This window comes from Tetrao urogallus, assembly GCF_951394365.1.
Source record: "Tetrao urogallus genome assembly, chromosome: 15".
Lineage (NCBI taxonomy): Eukaryota > Metazoa > Chordata > Aves > Galliformes > Phasianidae > Tetrao > Tetrao urogallus.
Genome location: NC_136828.1, coordinates 2662675 through 2687001, shown reverse-complemented (window position 1 = coordinate 2687001; position 24327 = coordinate 2662675). Strand labels below are relative to the sequence as shown.

The 24327-nt window shown below is 52.7% G+C and overlaps 2 protein-coding genes across 3 annotated transcripts in view; one reads left to right on the top strand and one right to left on the bottom strand.

Moving 5' to 3' along the window:
* MGRN1 (mahogunin ring finger 1) overlaps nt 1-15104 on the bottom strand; it is a gene marked incomplete at both ends in the record, with an annotated part of 47651 nt that extends 32547 nt beyond the window's left edge. For both annotated transcript variants that reach the window (XM_079543093.1, XM_079543094.1), the window contains 4 exons: nt 2473-2619; nt 8112-8200; nt 10134-10252; nt 15017-15104. In XM_079543093.1, coding sequence (XP_079399219.1) covers nt 2473-2619; nt 8112-8200; nt 10134-10252; nt 15017-15104 — 443 coding nt within the window. The remainder of the gene's footprint in view (nt 1-2472; nt 2620-8111; nt 8201-10133; nt 10253-15016) is intronic.
* A 2227-nt stretch (nt 15105-17331) lies between these two features.
* Nucleotides 17332-22370, top strand: UBALD1 (UBA like domain containing 1; the record flags this gene model as incomplete). The annotated part of the gene is made up of 3 exons (XM_079542762.1): nt 17332-17439; nt 20968-21027; nt 22050-22370. The coding sequence occupies 3 exons, from the start codon at nt 17332-17334 to the stop codon at nt 22368-22370; spliced, it is 489 nt and encodes a 162-aa protein (XP_079398888.1).
* Between the last annotated feature and the right edge of the window lie 1957 nt (nt 22371-24327).

Here is a 24327-nt window from a genome sequence, read left to right as displayed (position 1 = left end):
GAGATGCCTAATTTGGGCAGCTGCACTAGCCCCAAGATGTGCTTCATGAGCCACTTCCACATGGAAAAACTGCCTGGGTTGAATTAAAGCAGCTTATAAAGTCTATATTTGTATCTCACTTCCCCCAGCCCCTACTACCTACACATCTGCATGAAATCAGGATCATGCCTTCAAAAAGTTTACTGGCTTCTAGTGCAGCACCCCACACCCCATTTTTCTGTAACATTTATTGTGCAAGAACTCCAGAGCAGAAATAGACAGTTCATCAATTCTATGCTATGAGGAAATTAAACTATGATTTATTAAATAAAAGGACAGCAGTGGAAGCAAGAGCTGGATCCAAGTGCTTTGACTTTCAGCATGAAGGGTTAGTGCTCTGGGAACTGCTTCCATCCCTGAGGGCAACTCAGTCACATCAGCCACATGTGGCAAGGAAATGAGCACTGACCACAGATCCTGGTTTCATGCAGAGGCAGGTAAGGTTCTCCTTCATCACCTGAGCAGAGATCCATCTTTTGGTGAACATGGACAGGGTGGATTAAAAACTTGGTATTTAAAAATGTATTTTTTAATCTGAAGTTGACAGTTATGTTACCTTTCATAAACTGTACCTAGGAATTCAATTTAACAAGCAATTAGGTAATTCATGTTTGTGGCATAAGCTTTAAAAAACAGATGGCAGACCAAGAGGAAGCCAATGGCTTAATTGGTATGAAATTTCAGTAAAATAGCATCCTTTTAAGTGAACCAGAAACTGTGTTTTCCACCTCCAATCAATGGACAGAGCTTTGAGAGGACAGAGTTCCTAGTTACAGAAATGCACAGAGTCCAGAAACAATAAGTTCTATGCAGTAGCTACAACAGCAAATCCACCCTGGCCACGGAGGCCTTCAGCTCTCCCCATTAGCCCATAACAGTTTCCCTCTTGGGATGAAAACCAAGGAATGCTCTGCAAGGCAGCACAAGGGAAACTAGCTGCCTGTCCACGCTGTACCTGTATTAGGAAAAGAGGACTTCAATCTCCAAGGTTGCCATTCCAGCACTTGACTAGCACTAAATTCACAGGAAACCTAAGGACCTAAGAGAGAACATGGAAACTTCATCAGGATTTCTAAGGCATCCTGCTGCATTCTATTTAGATTCAGTTTCTCAGAGCTGGAGGGATTTTCTGAGTTTGTCAGGAGGGATTTTTCAATCACTTAAAAGGATCAAATTAATTAACTTAATTAACTTAATTAACTAAGCAGTCACAATCTTCAACAGAAAAGAGGGGCCTAACAAAATCCTGGACCAGGACATCCTCCAGTTTGGAAGAAAGGACATCTGGATGGGAGCACTGAAGGTGTCTCATTTCTAAAGCCACCTTATTCTGAGCATCACTGAGATGTTTATACTTCGTATAAAGCACATGAGCCACTTTATGGTTTGTCACACGTCTTTCTCCCTGCTGAAACCTCTACAGATCACTTAAATAAGCCACGACTTTACCCCCAAATCAAGAGCACAACAGCAGAAGCCATCAGCACTATGTGCACAGAGCTCCTGATCAGCCAAAAGCCTCTACTAGAAAAAGCCAAGAGCTTTTGCAGCCTTTACCCATAGAACAAGAAGAACTTTTTGTTCCATGCTTACTGAAGTCTGCAGTCATGTACCAGCAGCTCAAGTGTGCCCAGTGCACACAAGGAAGAGCAAGTTTCAGCCACCACAGCCCTCAGTGAAGAGAGGAAATTTTTGTAATCTTAGAGGACAGGCACACAGTGTGGATTGGAATGGTTTAAATGTGCTCACTTAGATAAAAAGGCTTTGAAATCTGCAGAGATACATTACTACAACGAAATATGTGAGGAAGATTCCACAGATCACACCCTGAGCACTCTTTTTACAGCGAGCCAAAGGTTAGTCTGTACCTGACAGAAAACATACAGGCAGGGTTTCTGGGCAGCAAATGTTCCTGACAGCCATTTTACAATACCCTGTTTTGAGGTAGTCATTTACCCCCACATGGGACTTTGGATAGGTTTCAGTTCCTCACGGACTCACATGTACTCGTCAAGCTGAACTTCTCTTTGGTGGCCCAGATGCTCCCACCCCAGGGAACAGAAAAATCTATCCAGTGGTGTGATCTGGAAAAACAGATCGTATTTGAAGAGGAGGGTATTTGCTTCTGAAATGTTGTAAATCATCTTGCTGAAAAAGCACACAGCTGTGAGTTCCTCTCCTTTGTTGAACACAAAATGGTTTCCCCACATCCAAAAGACAAACCAATGTGGGAACAAGAGAGGAAATTGGTTTTGCGGGGGAAGGAAGTGAAAGCAATATTCAAAGCTATCAGAGTACATAAAACAGAAAGAGAATCCACTTTCCATCATCTGCAGCAGCACTGCTTCACAGGCAAGAAAGGACAGATGTGTGTCAGGCTCCTCACCTGAGAGGTTCTGTACCCCTCCAAGTGCCCACAAGACCAAGACTTACACGGCCATGCCACCAACAAACTCCTCCGTAGCCTGGCAGTAGATTGTGATGGCAACACGAGCATCTGCATCAAAAGTGAACTCCAGGCTGTACAGGACTTTCTGCTTCCCATTCTCCTCAGTAGGACTGTCCACATCATCCTTATACCTGCAAAAGAATGCCAAGGATTAGAACACATTTATGAGGTATTTCATAGCCATCGAGTTCACTCTGGAAATCAGAATAAGAGTACTCCAGTGTAAGTGCTCTGGGCAGAAAAGTCATCATGGGCTTCCATAATGCCCAGGAAATTTCTGTTCTTTCCTCTGAGGAAGGTTCTTCCAAGATTTTTCTGAAGTTATTGAAGTGAATTACATAACAATGATGTTGAGAAATCTCATCCAGTCTTACAGCCGTGGAAAGAGCCAAGAAGGTCAACTACTGAACACTGAACTTTAGGAGAAGAAACATTCTTCATGACTGAGAGGTATATACATTTGTTACATCAACAAAAATTAACACATTCAATTGCATCAGATACAGGATAACATGTTCAAGAATGTGTATTTCAGTGACCATAAAAGGGAGCAATAACTTGGATTTGGGCTACTGGACAGCTGGATCCCACTGTGTGACGGCTGATCACCACAACAGAATGTTACTCCTCCTTCCTGCTAAAAACACAGGCAACAAATCCAGTGAAAAAGGTGGCATGAAGCAGGCAGGCTGCAGGGCAGCACGGTACAGATGTGGATGAGCTGTGAGTTGAAGTGTGCCAACGGCCAGGAAAACCAGCAGGTTCTGGAACAAATGCAACATACCATGAGAAAAGCTGCCCTTGTCCTTAAGCACCAAATGACAGAAAGGACACAACTTACTGGCAGAACAGCAGATTCTCATTCGTTAATTCAAACCCCACTGTAATTCTACAACTTCAGGTCCAACAGTTCGTTCTGTATTATGTGGTAATGGTGAATGCAGCAGGTCAGCTTTGAGCAGTGTACCACAGTACTGCTGTGCTGCCCAGTCCCAGCCTCACTGCCTGTCGCTATTAGCTTAATTGCCAGGATGCCTGGGTCAGAGCCAGGCAGCTGAACTATTCAGGAAAAGCTTGGCACCATCTCTAAGTTCACAGTATTAATTGGCCTCTCCCCTCGTTAAACAGCCTCCACAAACACGCTGCACTGCTGAAAACACTCTGAAATAGGCTGGGCACACCTCCATCATTCAATCTAAAAATTGTCAAGGGAATTCATATTTACCAAGTTCACTGGGACGTAATAACTGCTGCCTAATTAAGAATTCTGGTATGAATTTTACTTAACACACTAAACAAGAATGAAATGTTCTGCTTCAGCCAATTAAAGAAGGCACAAAATAAAATTTAAGAGCAGTACAATCAAATACCAAACATGCACACTTGTACTAATGTGACCTCACCAAATCTCTTGGGAACCTGCTTCAGCAGGAGGGGTTGGGCTAGAGATCTCCAGAAGTCCCTTCCAACTCCTACAGCTCTGTGATAAGTACTGCATACACTTGCATTTCTGTCTGAAAGACTCAAAACAAGACCTTTGCCAGAGGGTTCACTCAGGTCAGAGGAGTAAATCAAGTTAGAATACATCCAAACTGCTAGTACAAAAAAACAAAACCCAGGAATGGGCAGACTAAACATCTGCAGCAGCCAGCAGACAACAACCAGTAACAGAATGAGTATTCTGCTGTACACGAGTATTGCATCAGTACTTTCACACAAGCAGGTGACATTCAAAGAATAAAATCATGGCACTTCAAGGCTGTGCACAGGAAGCATTCTAGCCATAGAAAATACGATTGTAGCTTTAATATTTTGTGCTGGACCAATGTGAGAAGACTGAAGGCAACAATCCACTAACCCACTTGCAAGGTTGTGCGTGTCCAGAGAAAGCAGCAACACGAGCTGAAAATTAGCTCTTGCTCTGTGGTCCTTTGCTGATCCAAAGTAGGCAGCAAAGGTCAAGAGGAGCAAAATCTCCAGGCTAACATGCACCTGCCAGTCCTCCAGAAGAAGCAGGGTTGGGGAAAGCCAGCACTTGTTTCATGCAGGCACTGATGGTGGTTAGCTAGCTCACCTCATCTCACTGCACAGAGGTTGGCAGGCACAGCTGCTGATAAGCAACACAATCCTAGATACCCAGAATAGCCCCAAGTAACAAAGTGGGAGACCTGCAGGAGGGTGGATCCCACAAGAGCAACAAACACGTCGACAGTAAAACCATTCTCTGTTTTGCTTCTCAGGGAAATCATTTTGAGCACCCAAATTCCCATATCACCTCCCTGCTCCCAGGTTCACTCCTGCAGCTCCCTACCAGCATTCAGAACACGTTCCCACACTTGTAAGTAGAAAAGGGTGAAATCTAGACTAGAATTGATCTGGCACTCTGGATAACCTAGTTACTACAACCTAGTGCCTGGTGGGCAGGCTTCTGGAGAGGGCACTGCTGCAGAGTAGTGGAGTCAGAGCCCCGTCTGCCTGCGGTAGCATCACTGGAACAAGGGGCAAAGCACACATTCTGAACAGCAGCAGCCTCAGTAAGGCTGCCTGCACATCTCCTATGATAACATATTGGTGCTGGAGATTAATGAAAACATTGGCCACATAACAAGGAGTTCATGTGAGAAAAGGTTGCAGCTCTGCCAGCCAGCAGCTGAATCAGGGGACAAGCAAGGACTACCACAGAGCATACCTTGAGAGGCAGGGACATTTCATGTTCCACCTTATGGTGCAGGATGTAAACTTCAGGGGATCAGCAAGACAAAGCCACACATTTTGTATTCCTCCCATCTTTGCAACAAATGTGGCATACAAGGAGGTGGTCCAGGAGTTTCAAGAGCCTTTCTGTCTCCATCTGTACTTGAAGTTTACAGTGTACATTTCAGTCAAACCCTACAGACAGTGCTGATGTGAGGTGGCCTCAGATGTGTGCATTAATTTAGAAACCAGTGACTTTGTTAGTGTGACTTTTGGTCATGCACACAAGTTAATGACATAGCTTAACAATCACACCTACAGGGCAGAACAGACCGACCACCTCGAGAACAAACAGCTGATCCAATGCTATGATGTAAAAGCCAAAGCAGGCTGACCAAGGGAGCTGAGGCCACTTAGTCTGACATCCCTTCTGGATAAAACAGTGGAAGTGCTGGAACTTTTTGCTTGTCTGTTAAAGAATTAAAAGATAAAAATATAATTAACAGCAGCATGTTACAGAAATGGGTCAAGTCGAGCCTGATTTCATCCTTTGGGGAAATTAAAGGTTTTGAACAACTCAATAGACATGCATTATAAATGTTAAGTAGCGTGTGAGTTTGTAGTACGACGTACACTCATAAATGCATTAAGTCAGTGTTGAGGCAGTCACCAAACAAAGTAACAACTGGCTGCCATCTCTATCAGTATTCACATTTCTGTTCCACGATGCTCTACTCAAAATCCAAAGCCCACACTGAAGAAGCGTGGCTGAGCCAGGGGGCTCCTGCTCTGTGAAACACTGCCTCATAAGCTGACCCTCCTCCTGCAGCAGGAAGTGCTTTCAAGGTATGAGCAAGCAGCCTGGTCCTGCCCATCAGGTGCTTCAGCTCTGAAAGGCAGCTCTCAAGCCAGGGCCAAGAAGGCCAACAGACACAAAACCTCTTTCTCTTCTGTCAATGCTTAACAGCAAAATTCATGCTGCCCTCCTCTGAGGTCTGCAGAACTTCATCCTGTTAGAGATTAAGCACTCACACAGGCATCAAAGACTCACAACTCCAACATCAACACCCAGAGGTCTGTTGCTTCTCTCCAAAGCTGCAGGATATACTTAGGATTCAACAAAGCTCAGAACTTTGTCTGGTGACAGCAAGGCAGGAAACCCAGGGTGAACATTTCTTCACCTTCTTCCATTCAGCTCTATATTCCAAATTATGAATCAATACTCTTTCCAGAGGAAAGCAACAAATTTTCAGTTAAAAATAACAAGCAGAAAATAAATGGACCACGAGGATGTTACCATCAGAGCCTACTTCGTACCTAGGCACTCAGTTCAATGGTATCTTCTTTACTTCTGGGAAGAATCTCCAAGCCTTAACCATCAACTGCCAATGAACTAAGCTGGAGGGGGCAGCAAGTGCCTTTATGTGTACACAGGAAGAAATGAAAAGCCTGCAGTACAGAACAGTTGAAAAGCACAAGAAAGAACATGCCCTTAAGGACTGGCAATTAAAATCCCATCTGGGGTCTACATTGGTATAAAATAAAATAGAATAGTATTAGTGGTGCTGTCGTCAGCTGCAACACAGCAGTACAAGAGCCTGTGAGAGTTCATGAGGCCAAGAACTGAAAGAACTGGGAACTACAGGGACACAAAACTAAGATAATGCCAAGGTACATAGATTCTACATCTCAAATAGTCCAGAGCTGCAACTCAGCTTGGCAGGGCACGAAATCCCAGAAAACAAAATGATAGAACTGTACGAACTAAACTAAACTCCTGCAACAACTCCTCTTTTGAACTGTGGATGTTTGAAAGAAGAATGAAATGCCCTTTCCACAGCAAGTCTGGGAAGAATGTGAGACTTTGTTCCAGAAAAGAACTTCACAGCCCTTAGCTGAAGAAGCTGGACAGCATTCAAAACAGTTTGCCAACGGTTACTTCTTCAGAAGTTCTCTCTTTTCCTGTTCAGCTGATTTCAAAACAACAGGTATCGCTCATTTATTAACAAACAAACAACCAACGTCAGTTTTCAGATAAAAACAAACTGGAGGTTTTGCATGGTTATGACTCGACTGACTCACATTACACCACGCTCTCAGAATCACCTTGGCTGAGAGCTGAACCCGGCCCCCTGCCAGCACTCCAACCCCATGTCAGTAACACAGAATTCAGAGACTCGAGCATCTCTGGGAAATGCTTATCCTGGACATCTGCCCAAGTGCTCAGACCAAAACAAAGCCCTGTGTGCTGGGTCTCTGCTCTTCAGCCATCTGTGTGAAAGAGGGCAGCCTCAAATCAAAGTGTTAATTCAAATCAAAGTGGCATCTAGTCCAGAAGTCACATTTTTGTTAGCGTGGCCTTAGATCTCAGTGTAAAGCAGTGAAAGGTAACAGATCTCAAGACTATCCAGAACTCCTTTCCCTACTCGTGGGACAGAAGCCATTTACATCAGTACATAACACCAGGACCAAACTTTGTCTTGGCAGCAGGAGGAAGCCGAGGAAGTTTCTCTCAAAAGCAATTAGTGCTCCCTGCCAGTGACTTGCACCAGGAGCATCTACTTTCTGGCTTTTCCTTACACAAGAATGCAGAAAGGAATCTGTCTGAAGGGTTTACTGACCCGACTAATATGTTCCATTTGTGCTAGCAATAGCAGGCAAAATTCAAGGCTTTGTTTACCACTCTGTTCTCTTTGTACAGACACATACTGGTCCTCTCTGAAAACACAGATTGCTTAAGCCCAGGGATGAAGAAGCACGTGAACTGCCTGAAAACTCTGATCACAGTGGTACCCAGAACCTTTGGAATACATCTACCAACAGAGATCTGGGATTCAGCTGTTCCCCTAAACCGTATGGAACTGGCAGTTTGGCTCCAGATGCTCTGGATCCCTGGGCTGAATGACATGAGTTCAGGCAGTAACGGTACCTCACGAGGCGGAGGGAGTCCTTGCGGATATTCACCAAGCTTCTCAGTGTCTTCACGGGCTCATGGGGAGCTGGGGTCACATATGGGAACTGAAATACAAAAGCAAACGATTGTCGTCTTATTATTACCTAAGGTAGCAGTACGTTACCTGACAAACTATTTACCCAAAACAAGAAACGTTCATCTATCTCCAAAGAACAGTGACAGAGAATTGTATTTATTCTTTGATTTAGATAAATCAAGCATGTTTCAGAGTGAAAATTCTGCTCTGCAAGCACACCAGCGGATGTCCCTTAACAAGGGCACTCTCACAAGCTCTTCTTCTGCACTCCAGAACTGCAGTCTAGAAAGCCTCGCTCTCACAAGATTTTATTTTCAGTACAGAAATTACTACCTCCAGCTTGAGCAGAAGAAATGCTGCCCTTTCACACGTATTACAGAGTGCAGTGACTGACTGATAACCAGCATGCAGAAGCTCTGGATTACTGGGGGAAATTCTTTCGTTCCGAAACAATGAGGCAAATGTTTGGGGGAAGGGAGAGAAAAAAAAGAGATGGGAATAGGGGTCCTCATTCGTTTCCACAATCCAGAGTTCTTCTCTCACAGACTGCCCTTTAAATGCAGAAGGTTGGTGATGCAGACTAGTTTTCTACACCGGTCAAAGAACCTCCACAAAGCAATGTGGAGAGAACTGCTCAGTGTGGGGCCTGTAGCCCTTGCTGTTGCAGATCTGCTGTTGCAGAGCAGTCAGGCTGAAATGTCTGCAAGATCTGTAGGTGCTCAGACTGGCAATGCAATCACACTGCATCAGAGCAACACTGTGACACAGAGATACAGAGCTACCAGACAGGCTCTCAGGCTGACAGTTAGGGGAATGTAACGAGCAGCAGTGCCACCTCACAGCCACATCAAAGTTGTGGCCCTTCAAACACAGCTACCAGGAGCTGTGCAGCAATGCTGAGCTACCAGAGAGTACAACTAACTCAGAGGAATATCAGGGAGCACCAATATGAGTGTATGCATAGAAATGAGGAATCTGCTAAGCAGGCAGCCTACTGCTGCTCCCGCCGAGCTTCAGGCAGTTCCAACACACAACCCTGTGCCATTGTTCCCTTGGGCCACAGAAGCACATTGGTGTGGCAAGACCCAGAGCCTGAAAGAAAACATGCCATTTCTGACCAACACGAGGGTGCCAATCCACAGCCACAGGCAGCACAGACTTGATGGAGGCAGCAACTGCTTTCTTTGTGACCCAACTGCTCAGCACTGTGGTCAGTAGCAGTGCTGCACACACAGCAATCGAGTCCTCAGTTATTTCAAAAGGAGAACCTGGCCGATTTCCACAGAGCTGTGGTGCTGCTGCGTGTTCAAGTCGGTTTTTTTTTCCTTAAAGATTAATCAGAGCTGCCAAAGGGCATTGCCTTACATTGGCAAACTGTAGGCCACGACAGCCTCCCACTCTTAAACCCATTTGGCAAATGTCCCACTGTGTTAACAGTGTTCTCACCCACTCCCCTCTGAAGAAATGGAATTCAGTGCCAGAATGTCTGCAAGGGAACCCAGGCTGAGACACACAGATAATGCAACTCTGAGACTGCACAACCAGTTCCTGCAGCCGTAAGCACATCGGGTATTGAGCTGACATCTTCTGTTTTCCTTGGAGTGCTGTGCAGCTGCTGCTCACAGAGCAAAGGAGAAGCAGTCAGCACTTCATCACTGCCCTGCACGCAGACATGGCACAGGGTATTTGGTGGGCCTCGTCCTGCCTGCACAGCACTGCACGTCCAGCAGAATTTCCATCTGGTCCCTCCTTCCTAGCTGTGTTCTTCACCTGCACTTTCTACTTGAACAGAGGCTCTGCACTGGAGCAGGCAGCTTTCCACAGTCTCCCATCTGCGAGCCTCAAAATATTTCCATGTTCCATTTGGGAAAACTGATGCTATGTTCCAATTGGGAAACCTGATGAAGAGGCTTTATGGGCCTGAAACAGAAGTGCAAAACAGATAGGATATAGGAACTTGCCTGAACAGGTCTGTTCCCAAGGAAGTTTAGATCCATGTTCTCACCAAAAAGGTATCCCTCGGGGTGAGGGGTGTCAAACTTCTCGCCTCCCATAAAGAAGTGGCTTGCAAAGTAGTTTCCTAGGGAAAAAAAAAAAAAACGGGAAACAAAAGGAGTTGGTCTCGATGATCCTCGTGGATCCCTTCCAGCTTCAGGATGTTCTATGAAAAAATTTAAATCCATACTTCCTAGAAAACAGCTGGTCTATGCATTTCTCAATTCATACGAGCACAAAGCAGAGAAAATACTTGCTTGTTCACTCCTTCCCTGTACTACACAAGGTCACTGCCAACAGCAGATGCAGAACAAAATCACCCTGGAGCAAATCACTACAGAGGAGATGATCCCATTTTAACTTGTTTTCCAGAAGAGAAAGAGCTCTTCCCAATATTTCTCAATTCTGATGAATCCTTCCTCCCTGTGGCAGCTCCGGATGCAAACCTCTGTCCCACACACACCCGCTCACTGAAGGACCAGGCTTCTTCCCTGCACACCCCAGGGGCTCCTGCTGGGCACTTGGCTTTCCCTCCCATGCCCCCAAGCTGCAGCCACACATACACGTGTGAGAACACCACAGATGCAGCTTCCTTCTAGAAAGGCTTTGGGAGAACACTCACACCTAAACTTTATGGAGTTGGAGCTTCCAAGGATTGAGAAGCAGGAGGGTGTTAAAAGGCTCCATTCAAACTGCCTTCCTTTAAGTTTAGAGTGGGGTTTTTAAATTTGGAGGCAAACACTCATTACCTTCTCCAGGTGCACAGACAGTCTAGAATTTGTTTTAAAATGAGCTGCAGAAGCAGTAACTATTCAAGTGAATGGCTATGGGAGCATTATGGAAGGATTTTCAGTCCCCCTAGCTAAAAGCATGATTTACTCTGAAATGGAAGGGCTTTCATGAACGGTTCTGCTTCTTCCATTAAAGTTTTCCTCCTTTATGCTTCAAGAAAAACCTCTTTCTCTGCACAGCTGGCAGTGCTCTAACGATGAGTGCTCTCTGTTGCTGAGCTCAGCCTGCAAGCGTCCAGATGTTTACATTAAACACGTCTGTCCTTCCAGCTACAGCAACCAACCTCAGCACAGAACCTGCTCAGAATCCACAGACTGACACACAGGTACTCCAACTGGCAGAACACCTATTCCCACCCCTCCCTAGAAGCAAGAACTTAAAATGCTGATCTGCACACAACCTCCAAGCACAGCCAGCTCGATGCAGTCCCTGCAGCTGAGATGCACCACGGTGCTTTGTGCTTACACGGAGGTTCAGAAAAGCATGACGAACGCTGAGGGATAGGAATTAATTTCACATTTTATGTGGGTCAAGTAGGATTGTGTTTTGGAGCATTTCATCTGATCAACTGCGAAGAAAACGCTTGTGCAGGATGTTTCAGAATTGCAGCAGCTGATTACCCAGCATCACACTGATGTGGGGCTCGGCTCAGCCCAGCCTGTATTTCTGGGCCTCTCAATCCATGCCGGTGCCCATCCATCCCATCTTGTCACTCACTGCTCTGCCATCAGCATCCCACCCCAGGGGACACAGGCTCACCACCACTGAGCACAGCACCTTCCAAAGACAGCTTGCTTATCAGAGCATCCCAAGACGGTCAGAGGCATTGCTTGGGACAGCTGTATTGTAGCACCTTTGTGAAGAGAGTGCAGTTAGATGACAATTTAGGCTTCCTGCCACTATTAGAATTAATGGTGAAGTGAAAGAAGTGGATCTTTCTTTAATTCCTCGGCCAGCACCTGAATCAGCCTCACCAACCTCTGTGCCTGGGTCACCAAAAGCCATCACATGGCAAATCACAACGGGGCTCCGAGTTGGGCTAAACAGAACGCGGATCAACAAAAGCAATTACAACAGCAAAGGAAGAAACTGCTGCTGAGCCATAAGACAAGTGCCTGTGGAGAAGGTGGCACGGAAGGAGCAGCAGGTGGGGCTGAAGGCCTTCAGGAATACAGCACAATAACAGGGACAATGGGACTGACTGCACCTGCAGTACTTCTGTCCCAGCACTGTCACAATGCATGCAGCTCCCGAGCCAAGAGCAAGGTGACAGACTGGGTCCAAACAACAAAGCAGGTTTCACAGAGGCATCATCTCTCTCCTTTTTGCTCCCAAAAAAGCCAAGGTCTGCAATTTTCTTGCAAGCTACTCCAGGGGGAGGAAGGCCATCCCAAGGGCATGCCCTGCCCGCTGCACACTGCGGATGAGCTCTGGGGAACAAGCAATGAGCTGACAAATGAGCTGCAGAAGCACTGGTGCATTGCTCACTGGTTGCTGAAGTGACAGGGGCAGCACACAGCGAGGCTGTGTGCAATGACACGGATCGTTCTACTGTTCCAAGCACAGAAGCACAGCGAGGATCAGGAGCTGCTCCTTGTGATTACCTGCTTTTAGCCCAGTGCATGGAGGCACTGATTCCTCACTACAGGCTGGGCACTCTTCCAACTCCCTTCCAACCAGGCAGGCATCAGCAATGCTTGCAGGCTCCACAAAGCAAGGAAGGTTAAAAGGTACCAGTGAAAAGCAACGTACAGAAATTAGGAGTCACCTTACAGCACTTGGCTGGATGCAGAAAGGGAAACGCAGACAACCCATAGCCAGAACCTCAGAGGACCACACAAGGAACTTTCAGAGGAGGACTCTTAATTACCCTGTTGCATGCTGGCTGCAGGAGGCTGCTGAATGATCTGCCAGCCCCTTGTCGGTGACTTTGGCTCATTGGGACCAAGGTGGATTCCCTAACAGCCAGCTCCATCTTCCACAGAGCACAGCTGACCCAGCACTGAGCACCCCAACAGCCAATAGAGGAAAAGTGAATATTCATCACAGCATTTGCACCCAGCCCTGACTCAACGAGATGCCAATGCTCAGTACTGCCTGGTAAAGTAGCTCCGCTCCCTTCCACAGAGAGGCTGACATGCTGCTTCCATCACCACTGGGATGCCCACACTCTGTGGCTTTCACCTTGCATAACACAGCTTTCATAGCAGGTGGCATACTTGCTCCAGAATGCAAACCTGCATTCACCAAAGCAATCCCAGCCAGCAGCTGGTCAGAGCCACAGCAGCCTGCACAGACACCTGCCACGAGTCAGGAGCTGCTTGAACCCAGAGGGATGGGACACAGAAAGCAGCAGAGAACCCCCAGTGCCACACAGGGCCCCAGCAGTAGAGTCAGCTCAGGAAGCACTCCCTGCCCACACTTCTGCATTTCAGTTAGCCTGTGGGCAGCCAAGAGCCTGCAGGGGTGTCGGGCTGGCACTGCAGGGCACACATTCAAACACACAACAGATCAGATGGAAAATCTGCCTTTTTCCTTTAAAGCAGTACAGAGTTTGATGCGATATTGTTGAGTTGGGAATAATTAGCAATCATTTAGCCTAAGAACTTTATGAACCATTTCCAGTGAGCTCAATGGAATCACGTCTGATCTACGCCCACTTCAGGCTGTGGGGTTTCATGCTAGGGACAGCAGCCCTGCCAGCCCCAAGTCAGCCAGCCCAAGGACTGCAGGACCAGGGGACAGCATCCACCTGAACACATCACCTTAAAATGAGGCAGGCTGTGGCAATGGCAGTACTCCTTCCACTCCTCTCTCAGTAACCCTCTGACTCTAAAGCTTAGAAGCGCTCAGATCTGTTCTGCACAAATCAACGTGAGCTCCAACAGCTCTTCTCCCTGAAGCCAATACAGCCTTGCTGGATAAACCTCAAGAAGGTGAGGAGAAAGGCCATGGCCAGCATGCTTTCTAGAAAAGCACAAGCAAGTACAACAGAAAATTCAGCCACAATTAACAAGCACCCTAATTGCATCCAAAGCTGTTAAGGAAATAAGTATGTTTTTTAATCAACTGCTGGAAAGCATCAGCTGTTTGGTTTACTAGGGGCTGCACTGGTAGGCTCTGTGACAGCATCAGGGACATCACTGCTCCTGGGGAAGTGAGTGTGGAGCAGACCCCAGGAACACAGCACTGCTGTCATGACTTCTGTCTATGAGTACATTGGCTGAAGCCCAACACAGCTTAAACGCTGATCCAACTAATTACAACAGTAAGAAAACTGAATGGTGATGAATTCAAAGAAGTAGTTGAAGGTTCATTGTGTGCGGTAGTAATAATTAATCCAGTTAGAATCTAACATCTAAAATCCTGTCCATGTGTCAGCATCAGACAGGTGCCAGCTGTGCTGTTAGTGCCAGTGTTAGCTGTGAGTGCCATGTAGGCCTGGCAGCTCCCGAGCAGCCGCACCAGGAAAGGGCTCGTGGAAAACCCCCATCCTTACCGAAGGCAAACCTGCAACAAGCCAGGGTGCAACAACGGCAGGCCTCCGCTTCAGATCTGCCACCACAACAAACCCAAGGGGAACCCCGGCTCCATCACAGCCCTAACAGCCCATAGGACGCAGCACCTGTCCCGAGCCACGGGAACAGCGTGTGGGTACAGTAAGGGAGAGAGACATCAGAACGCCCTGACGGCTGCTTTTGTGAAAGGAAGGAATAGATCACTCCGCAGAAGCTGAGCCCGGCCGGCCGCTGCAGCCAGCCCGTCGGTGAGCCTCGGGCCGAACCCGGCACGGAACCCGGTATTCCGAGCTCCCCCTTCGCACACAAACACGGGCCGTGACGGCACGGCGGTCCCGCACCGCTCCCCCGCTCCGAGTTCCCCCCGATGCCCCACGGCCGGCAGCGGCTCCAGAGCGGCGGGAGCGGCCCCACTCTGCCCCGCACCCGGAGCGGGACCGCACACCGCGCGCTGCTCCCGGCGGAGGCCCGGACGGGACGCCGAGCAGCGCCGGGCCCCGCGCGAAGCCCCGCTCCCCACCCGAGGCCGCGACCCTCACCGGACTTGGGCGGGTAGCGGTAGGCCGAGTTGGCCTGGATGTCGATATCCTCCACGCCCGCGATGCGCCGGCTGAGCAGAGAGCCCATGGCGGCAGCGGCCCGGGGGCGGCACGGCAACGCGGCGGCGAGCAGCCCGCACCCGCACTCACGGCGGCGGCGGCGCGGGGCACGCTGGGACCGCGAGTCCTCCGAGCCCGCGACTACAACTCCCGTCAGGCCCCGCGGCGGAGCCGCCTCCTCCGCCTCGTTCTCCTCCCCCCCAGCACGCGGCACTGCGCCAGCAGGGGGCGCCGCTGCGGCGCACGCGCAGAGATGCGTTCTGCGCGCAGCAGTTTTTCCTGTCTCCGCTGTTTTCCCGTCGTCCGCGCTGTGTGCGGGACGCAACCCCGGCCGTGCGTGATTGTAGGCAAGATGTAGAGGTGAAGCGATGCTATCCAGCAGGGTGGCCGAGGAGGAGCAGTGTGCAGGGGAGATCCTTCCGCTGGGAGCTCTGTCCTCAGCTCACTGCCACCAAGAGCCGGGGCACCAGGTCCCGGAGCACCAGCACCCAGTGCACCACCTCCTCACCCATCAAAAAGGTGTTGAGGTTGGACCTCGGGCACTGGAACGTCAATCTGGGAACGTGACGGCCCTGCAAGGAAGCACCCAACCACCCACAGCATCACTGCTGCCTTTCACGGTGCATCCTGGCTGGAGTCACAAGCAGCCCTGTAACTAAGGTGTGTGTTTGCTTGCAGCCTGGGGCTTATTGCTCAGCCAAAGTCCAACCAGCTGCATGGAGCCTGTGGCCTAGCAGAGCAAAATGTTTTGCCTCCTGCCCCCTCCCTGCTACTCTTTTTCAGTTGCTTGTAAAACAAAGCCTTGGAGACAGCGCTGACAGCTATTCCTGGCCAGAAGGAGTGGCATGCCTGTGAACTTTGCCTCCCTAACACTGCACAGAGCTCACAGCCCTCCCCAGACACCCTGCTGGACCCAGGCCAGCCCTTCCCCCTACACAAACCAAGCTGCGAGATCTCCACAAGTGCACGGTGTTCTCTAGCTAATGTAACTCTGCAGGAGGATCGCAGTGCTGGCCGCAGAGCCCTTCTGCTTCTTTCCCCTCTGCAACACTCCCTGACATGCTCCCCTCTGCACAGATGGCTCCTTGCTGATGTTGGGGCAGTGGCTGTAGGAGGACACACAGGCACTGAGGGACAGCTGGCTCCAGGCACACAACTTTGGGCAACACTGAGGCAATTTGTGCCTGAGGCCTGCAAGCTCCACCCTGCTCTGGTCCAACACCTCAGCCGCAACTGCAGCCATACACAGAGCACAGGCCTGGCTATGGAACAACCCAGCAAGGCAAAGCCCACCACGGCAACATGAGCTGCAGCCTGGAGCAGTTCCCTGGAGGCCCTCAGCCCTCCTAAGCTCCAAGGAGCAGCAGTGCTCCCCATCTCACTCCATCGGCTCCTCTTCCCCATACGCACACTGATCGCTCCTGGTACTCAGCAGCACCATTGTCCTCGGGCAGCGCCGCCTGCGCCCCCCCACTACGGCCATACGGCGCTCAAAGCACCCTTTCACGGCGGAGAGGGCTTCCAGAACGTTCCCCAAACACAGGGTGGGGGGTGAGTAGCGCAGCGGGGTTTGCGCCCCTGGGATGGGAGAGACACAACAGGTCGCGGGATAGCCGGGGAGCACCGCGCTGCCGCCGCTGCCGTGCCAGGCCTCGGCTTTAACCCACGAGGCGGGAGCCTAGCAGGCCCTGCGCCGCCTCACGAGTCCCGAGGCACACGGGCCGTTCCCGGTCGTCCGCGGCCGCTCCCCGCACGTCAACAGGAAACCGCACGCGGCCGACTGTAAACACCGCACGCCCGGAGCCGCGCCGCGCCCCCCCCACCCCGCTCGCCCGCCCACGTGACCCGCCCCACCCCAGCCGGGCCCGCCCCCGCCGCTCGTTCATTGGAGGCGGCGGTGTTGTTGACCATATATGGTAAGGTACTACCACACCGCGGGCGGCGGTTGGCTGTCCGTACGGGTCACTCAAGCTCTCGTCGACGCCCGCCGCCGCTCTGCAAACAAAGCGGGGCATGCCGGGAGATGGAGTCCAAGCGGCGGAGGCTCGCCGCCGCTGAGCGCCGGGCGGGGACTCCATCTCCCGGCACCCCCCGCGCGGCCGCCCCGCCCGTCCCGCCCCGCGCGGCAGCCGGCGGGGCTGGCCGGGCGCCGTGAGTCAGTGCCCAGTAAACATTGGCGTGAGCCGCGCCGGCTCCGCGATGGTGGCGGCGCCGTGAGGGTGGGGGGGAGGGAAGGGGGGCGGCGGGCCGGGGCCATGGACGAGCTCAAGCACCAAGTGATGATCAACCAGTTCGTGCTGGCGGCCGGCTGCGCCGCCGACCAGGCCAAGCAGCTGCTGCAGGCGGCACACTGGCAGTTCGAGGTGAGGCCGCCCCGGGAGCTCGGGGAGGCCGCGGGTTCCCCCAGCCCCGCGCACGTCGGGGCGGCGTGTGGGCGCGGAGTCGGAGCGCGGCGCCGCGGACGCGGGTGGGACTCGCGCTGCCGGCGGGGCCGTGGATCGTGCCCGGCCCCCGCGCGCGGGACCGCGGTAGCGCACGTTCGTGGGCCTCCGCGCGCGGAGCCCCGGGCGGGGAGGCGGCCCCGAATGAGCGTGGAACGCTCCGCGTGCCGCTCCCGGCCCTCCCCGCTGCGGGATCAGGGACGCGGGCGGCGCTGTCAGCACGGCGCGGTCTCGGGTGGGCGCTTCGGTGCTTCGCTCCCGCACGGTGAAAGCGCGGGGAGCGCGGCGGCGATTGCGCGGCCCGTTCCTTCTAAACGGGGTTTTGTCTTTTCCCGTGCAGCCCCGGCAGCTCGCTAGGCTGGAGCTGATGGATTTGACGCTCGTGGCACCTCTCCAATTGAAGCGTCTGTTTTGTGTTGCGGGTCTGAGGCGGGATGCAGAGCGGGTGGCTCAGCTGCGCCCAGCCGTGGGCAGCAGCCCATCGCCTGCACGTACAGGACTCCCCAGTGTTGGCACCAAAGCCCGGCTGTGCGCAGCCCTGGCGCAGCCATGCGGGACGTAAGGGGCCGAGCGGACGCTGCCGCGTCCCTGCTCCGTAGCACAGCCCCGGGCTTTGTTTACCAACACAGCGTAACGGTGTCCCCCATTGCCTGTAGGATCGGCTCCCCCCGCCCTGCGCAGCCTTAGGGACGGGTGACAAAAGTCGCTTTTCTTAAAGCCGACTCTTGGCAGAACTTTGCCACCGCCGGGCGAGTTGCACAAGTGCTCGCAGCCTCTCCTGCCGGTTGGAGCTCACATGACTCAGAGGAAGCGCGGCTGTAAACAAACGCAGGCGAGGAGCCATTAACCACGTTCCCACTCACTTTTGGTGCAACGGTCAGATCGTTCCCTCTGCAAAATGGCCGCTGGGCACGGCTTGCTCAGGGAGCCCCGCCGGGGAGGTGCTGCCTCCCCTCCAGAATGCCATGTTCTCAGGCTTTTGTTCTTCTGTGCGGTGCCCTTTTGTTGGCTGGCCCGGATCTGCGGTGAGAGCAAATTGCTGGAGTTCTGACGAGCTCGGCGCCGGTTCCCACTGCCTCTGCTCGTGCTGTCTGTGGTCACACAGTGCTCCTCCGGGAGCACAACGGCAGGCCAGGCGGTCTGCTGCCTCTCACAGACAGCAAGAAAGAGGCTGCGAGGCGATGGCCCCGTCGGGAGGGCCGTAGGCAATGCGTGGCTCTCCCACTCGCTGTCCCTTCGCTCCCATCTCACCGCGAGATGCCATTGGGGCATCTGCAGAACGCTGGGCTGATCTGTGGCTCAGGCTCCTTGCTCAGGTAGAAGGATGTTAATTGGCTTTGCTATGTGCCGATTGCCCCTGGGGCTGCTCGGGAGGAATAAGAAGACGTCAGATTTAAAAAATAGCTCGGTTCTGCCTTTCTGCTGCTGCTGAGTGTAGTGTGTATTCAGGGGAGCGAGGTTGTGAGAGGGGAGCGAGAGGAGGAGCGGTTGTTGGGCCCTGCTGTGGCTGTGGTTGGATTTCCACTTCCTGTCCTGATGTATTTAAGGCTTATCCAGCCCCTTCCCCTTTCCTTTGTGGCTGAAGGCCCTGGAGCTGCCCCCGCTCACATCCCCAGGACAGATTCCCTGCAGTGGCTCAATCAAGAGCGTTAATTGCCATTGCACCAATTGCTCCTGGCACTTGTGACACTGGCTGGAGACCAGGTGGCACCCACAGTTCTGGGCACATCTGGTCCTGGCACCTGGTGGACATGCAGATGCTAGGTCTCTGGGGGCAGCTGCCCTTTGGAGCTAGAAACGTGAGGCCCGGAGTGCTGGGAACATGGAGATGGAGGCAGAAGATGCAGTGTTTGGGCACAGGGACTGTTTGTGGTGTGCTTCCCCCACCAGGATGATGGCTTCTGGGTAGGAAAGGGGGCTCAGGGGACACCAGGGACCTTCTCTGTCCCATCTGCTGGTGACACAGCCCCAGATACAAGGCCACTTGGAGAACAGGAGCATACAGCAGATTTAATCAGCCTACAATCTTTAGCCCCCACCTCTGTGCACACTTCCCATTCACTGCATTCTCTTTCTTACCACGTTCCTTTCTGTCTGCAGTGTTACACTGTAAGGCAGTGCCAGTAACCCAGGATGAAGGCAGCACAGTGGCAGGGAAGTTACCCTGGTTCCATCAGCTCTCAGGGCTGATCTGCAGATCTCCCCTTCGTGCTTTGCAGCCATCACTGAGTTCTGCAGTGCCATGTGGGGCACTGGGTGCTCCCGGAGGTGTTGAGCCCAGGCAGAGAAGCACAATTGTGAACCACCCCACCAGCCCCACTGCTGTATGTCCCGTCTGCAGATTGGAGCCACGAGGCTCCAGAGCAGCAATCACTTCCCCACCCATCTCTGGATTCTCATGTTTTGTTCATGGGACGTAGCAACCAGGTAACCCCTGGCTGCCACGTAGTGCTGATAGGTTAGCCAGGAAGCCATAAACCCTGCTGTAAATGGCCAGCAGCAGTTCTCCAGCTTTGCAGTGCTGCAAGCACAGCTGCACCTTTCCAGAGCCATTTTCCATCGGATCAACAAGGGGAACTGATTTGTGTTTCCTAGCCCCAGTTCAGTTAACACCTGGTGCAGAACGTGGGGCAGCCTCACTGTTGTTGACCCTGCATCCAGTGGGCCCCGCTGCCTTTTCCCAGCCCTGCTCCTGGCGCCTGCCCTCCTCACCCCTCTGTGCCCCACACCCTGCAGCCCTCAAGCCTATCACATGCCACGGGCACGTGACACATTCACCAGATTATTACTGGTCTGAACTGGAAGCAAACCAAAACGATGTTGGTCGTACCGTATTGCCTGGCAGCTGAATTCAGCATGCCTGGGTGCACACAGTGGGCAGAGTCCCACCCATGGCCCTGGGGAGCTCCCGGCACAAAGGCAGTGCCCACAGTCTGTCCCATTTATGATGCGCATCTCAGCAGCTCCCACTGTGCTTCTCATGCTGGGGTTAGGTTTGGTTTCCCTCCTCTCCCTTCCTGCAGCATTGCTGACAGCTGTGAGAATGCGGCTGGGCCCTGCTCCGTGCACAGCCATGGACCTGAGCACTGGGATGGCTGCCTGCCTTGCTGTGAGCAGACACGAGCACAGCATTGCTTTGGGATCACAGGAGCAGCTGCACGTGGAGTGCAGACTCAGGGCACCAGGGCTGTTCTCCTGCTGGCCCCAGAGGCAGGTGGCAGTGCCTGTGCAGTGCAGCCCCAGGGCCAGGCTTGGACACTGTTCCGACTGAAACAGATGCTGGGCTGGGTGGCCAAGCTTGTGTTAGAGCAGTTTGGCTCTCACACGATGTGAACCCCAAGCTGGAAGTAGGCTGTGTGTGCAGGGATGATGTAGATGCCCTGTTTGTATGCTGCTGCTAACATCTCCTTCCTTTTTTTTGCTTTTTCCTTTTTTTTTTTTTCTTTTCAGACTGCGCTCAGTGCTTTTTTCCAAGAAACAAACATCCCCTACAGCCACCACCATCAGATGGTAAGTACTCTCCCATCCCTCCTGTCCACAGCATCAGCTGGCAGGCACATGGGGCCATCACTTAGCCCAGCTCACTGTTTCCCAACTCCCAAAGCGCAAGCAAGAGTGATCTGATAGAGGATGCTTTGGGCATGGCCTGCAGTCCCAGCACAGCAGAAGGAGGCTGAAGGGTTTCTGGAGCACCAGACCGCATAGACTTTGTAAACACGTGAGCTCTTGTGCTCTCACTGGAGCACCTGAGTGTGCAAACCCCTGTTCCTGCAGGGGCACACGAAGGACATGAGCACACATGAGGCCATGCATGCACATGGGTGCTGCCTGCCCAAGCAATCTGAGATTCTGCCCCTTTAACTTTCGTGCCTCAGCAACCTGTAATCTGCCTGGGCAGATGTATCTTAGGGATTTGCTGGCTGCCGTGTCCTTATTTGACTGTACAGGACAGTTGGGTATTTGGAGCATGCAGTAAGCTTGCAGAGTGAATGCCCGGCGGGGCTGGGCTGCTGTGGGAAGGGGCTCTGGGGCAGAAGCTGAGCCTGGTGCCTGCAGAGCCACACGGCAGCAGGACAGGGGTGGTATGGAGGGAGCCTCCAGCATAGCTGGGCACAGGAGCACACGCAGCAGGGTCCCATCCAAGAGCTCTTGATGCAGAATCAAGCTTCAGAGCCTTAAACATCTACAACCGACAGGGAGCATCATTGGTAGAGCCGCAAAGTAAGGTGAGAAGATTGCAGCAGAGACCAAGGCAGCGCTGTCCCAAGGCTGCTGGCAGCTGCCGTGTGTGGGACATCATCAGGACACGATGTCTCGTCCCTTTCTGCCTCTATGCCTCCCCTTCTTACCTCTACCCCAAGCCAGGGGCTGGGTTGTGCTGGCTAGGTCCTACAGATCAGTGCTGTGCATCAGGTCCAGGCAGCTTTGTGTGCAGCAGAGCTGAGGGGCACTGCCTCAGTGGGAGGCAAAAGATGGAGACCATGAGCTGGGGATGAGCCCCGGCCCCGCTGACCGCCTCTCTCCTTCCACAGATGTGCACTCCTGCCAACACACCAGCCACGCCGCCCAACTTCCCCGACGCCCTCACCATGTTCTCCCGCCTCAAGGCCTCCGAGAGCTTCAACAGCAGCAGCCCTGTGGCCTCTATGGCGACATCCCCGCCACCCCCGGCCCCACCGCTGCCCCAGCACGGGGCCTTCAACCCTGCCTGGCCCACGGCCTCACCCCCCGGCCAGCAGCAGACCATGTGGACTCCAACCCCCCCAGCGCAGCCCGCAGGCTGGCCCGCCACCGTCTCCCAGCAGGCCACAGCAGAACAGAAGGCCAACGTGACCATGGAGGCAGAGAGATGAGGCTGCGGTGGAGAGCGATTGCAGCGGGGACCCCTACATATAAATTTATATATATATTTTCCCCCCCCCCCCACTCCCCAAAGAGGAGAGAAACTGCTGCCAGGGGGTCTGGCAGCCACAGAGACACATGAGCAAATAGCTGCCTTGCATGGGTTTGGTTTGAAGTAGTTTTTACTTGTCCTAGAGCTGAGCAGAGCTCCCCAGGGACAGCGGGAGGCTGCGTGGGACAGACTGCTGCCAGCCTCTGCCTGGACTCGGGGAGGGTGCAGCCCCCTCCTTTGGGACACTGGAATTTGCATGCAAGTAACACTTACGGAGGAAGAGGCTCCTTCTTCACGGTCCCTGCGCCAGACCTTGCCCAAGTGCCCCCTTCCTTTGGCCTCATGTGGCAGGATGGGGGGCAGATACCCCATATTGGTTCTTCATGAGGAGAAGAAGGAGAGCAAGGGCTGCTCCTGCACCCTGTACGCGCTGTGCTGGGGGTGAGCAGGGCTGAGGCAGGCGCAGAGCCCCGGGGGCAGATGCGGAGCCCTGGGTGAGCCACACAACATCTCCTCACCCTCCTGGGATGGGGTTTGCCCTGGGGCTGTTTGCATGACAAAGTGTAACCCTACAGACTGGGATCATTTTTAACCCCTCTGTTCTTTTCTTCTCCTGGCAGCTGCAAGTCTCTCTGGACATGTCGCAGCTGCTTGCAATACACGCTCTGCTTTGAACCCAGTGTCTTTGCTTCGTTTGCAGCAGTGGTGGGATGTGAAGAACATCCAGTCCAACCCCACCATGGGCAGTAACACCTCCCACCAACTCAGACTGCCCAGGGCCCCATCCACAGCCTTGGGTATCTCCAAGGATGGGGCACTCATGACTCTGGTCAGGGCATCACTGTGCTCTGCGTGACAAATTTCTTTCCTATATCCAACCTAAATGTCCCCTCTTTTAGTTTAAAACTGCTGCTCCTTGTCACTACAGAGCCCTGTAGAAGTCCATCATTCTTATAAGCTCCTTTTATATACTGAAAGGCTGCAGTGAGTCTCTCCAGAGCCTTCTCTTCCCCAGGATTAACAAGCCCAGCTTCCTCAGCCTGCCTTTGTAGGAGACATGCTCCAGCCCAGGGCTAACCAGGGACCTGTGGACTGGTTAGAGAGCTCACTGGGACTCAGCACGATCCAGAAGCATCCCTGTGGGGAAACATCTCAAAGTGCTGTGGGGAGAGCAGCACACACCTGGCTGGGGCTAAAATGGGGCAGGAACCACCTGTACTGCCCCATCCTAGAGGCTGCACCAGGACCTCTGCAAGGTCCTCCCCCAGGGTGCCCTGTATGCTCAGGAACCACACAGAGCCCAGGCAGCAGAGGAGAGAGATTTATGGCATATGGTGTTACCCTGCTGTGATAAGAGGCTGTGAGGGAGAAGGAGAGGCTGGGGCAGCATGGCCCCCACCCCTCCAATCCCTGAAGCCCCTTGCTGTACACTCACACCACCCGCAGCCAGCTCATACACCTGCCATCCTGCTGCCGCCATCAGAGGCCGGCCAGCGACCCGCTGAGGAGACCATCCTTGTCCGCATGGCAGCACCTGCAGCACAGAAGGACAAACAGCACGGTGTGGGGCACAGCCCTGGCAGCACACAGCGGGGTGAGCGTGCACAGCAGGGCTGACTGTGTGTGGGACACCTGGGACAGGCACTCACAGGAGTACGGGGACACGTATTGGCTGCCATACTTGGGGTTGCGGCGCACCTTCTCTGCAGTGTGCTGGGCAGAGGGCTGAGGGGATTTTGTGCCTTCAGGGCAGAATGCAAAAGCACTGTTAGCAGCAGGACATGAGGCTGGGTCATAGGGCAGGTAGCACCTGAGCCACTTCAAGCACTGCTGGCTCGGGTTGGAGCTAACGCAGTGCACCAGGGCTGCTCCCCTACCTGGGAAGTCCCTGCCCCGAGTGGCTGTCCCATTGGTGG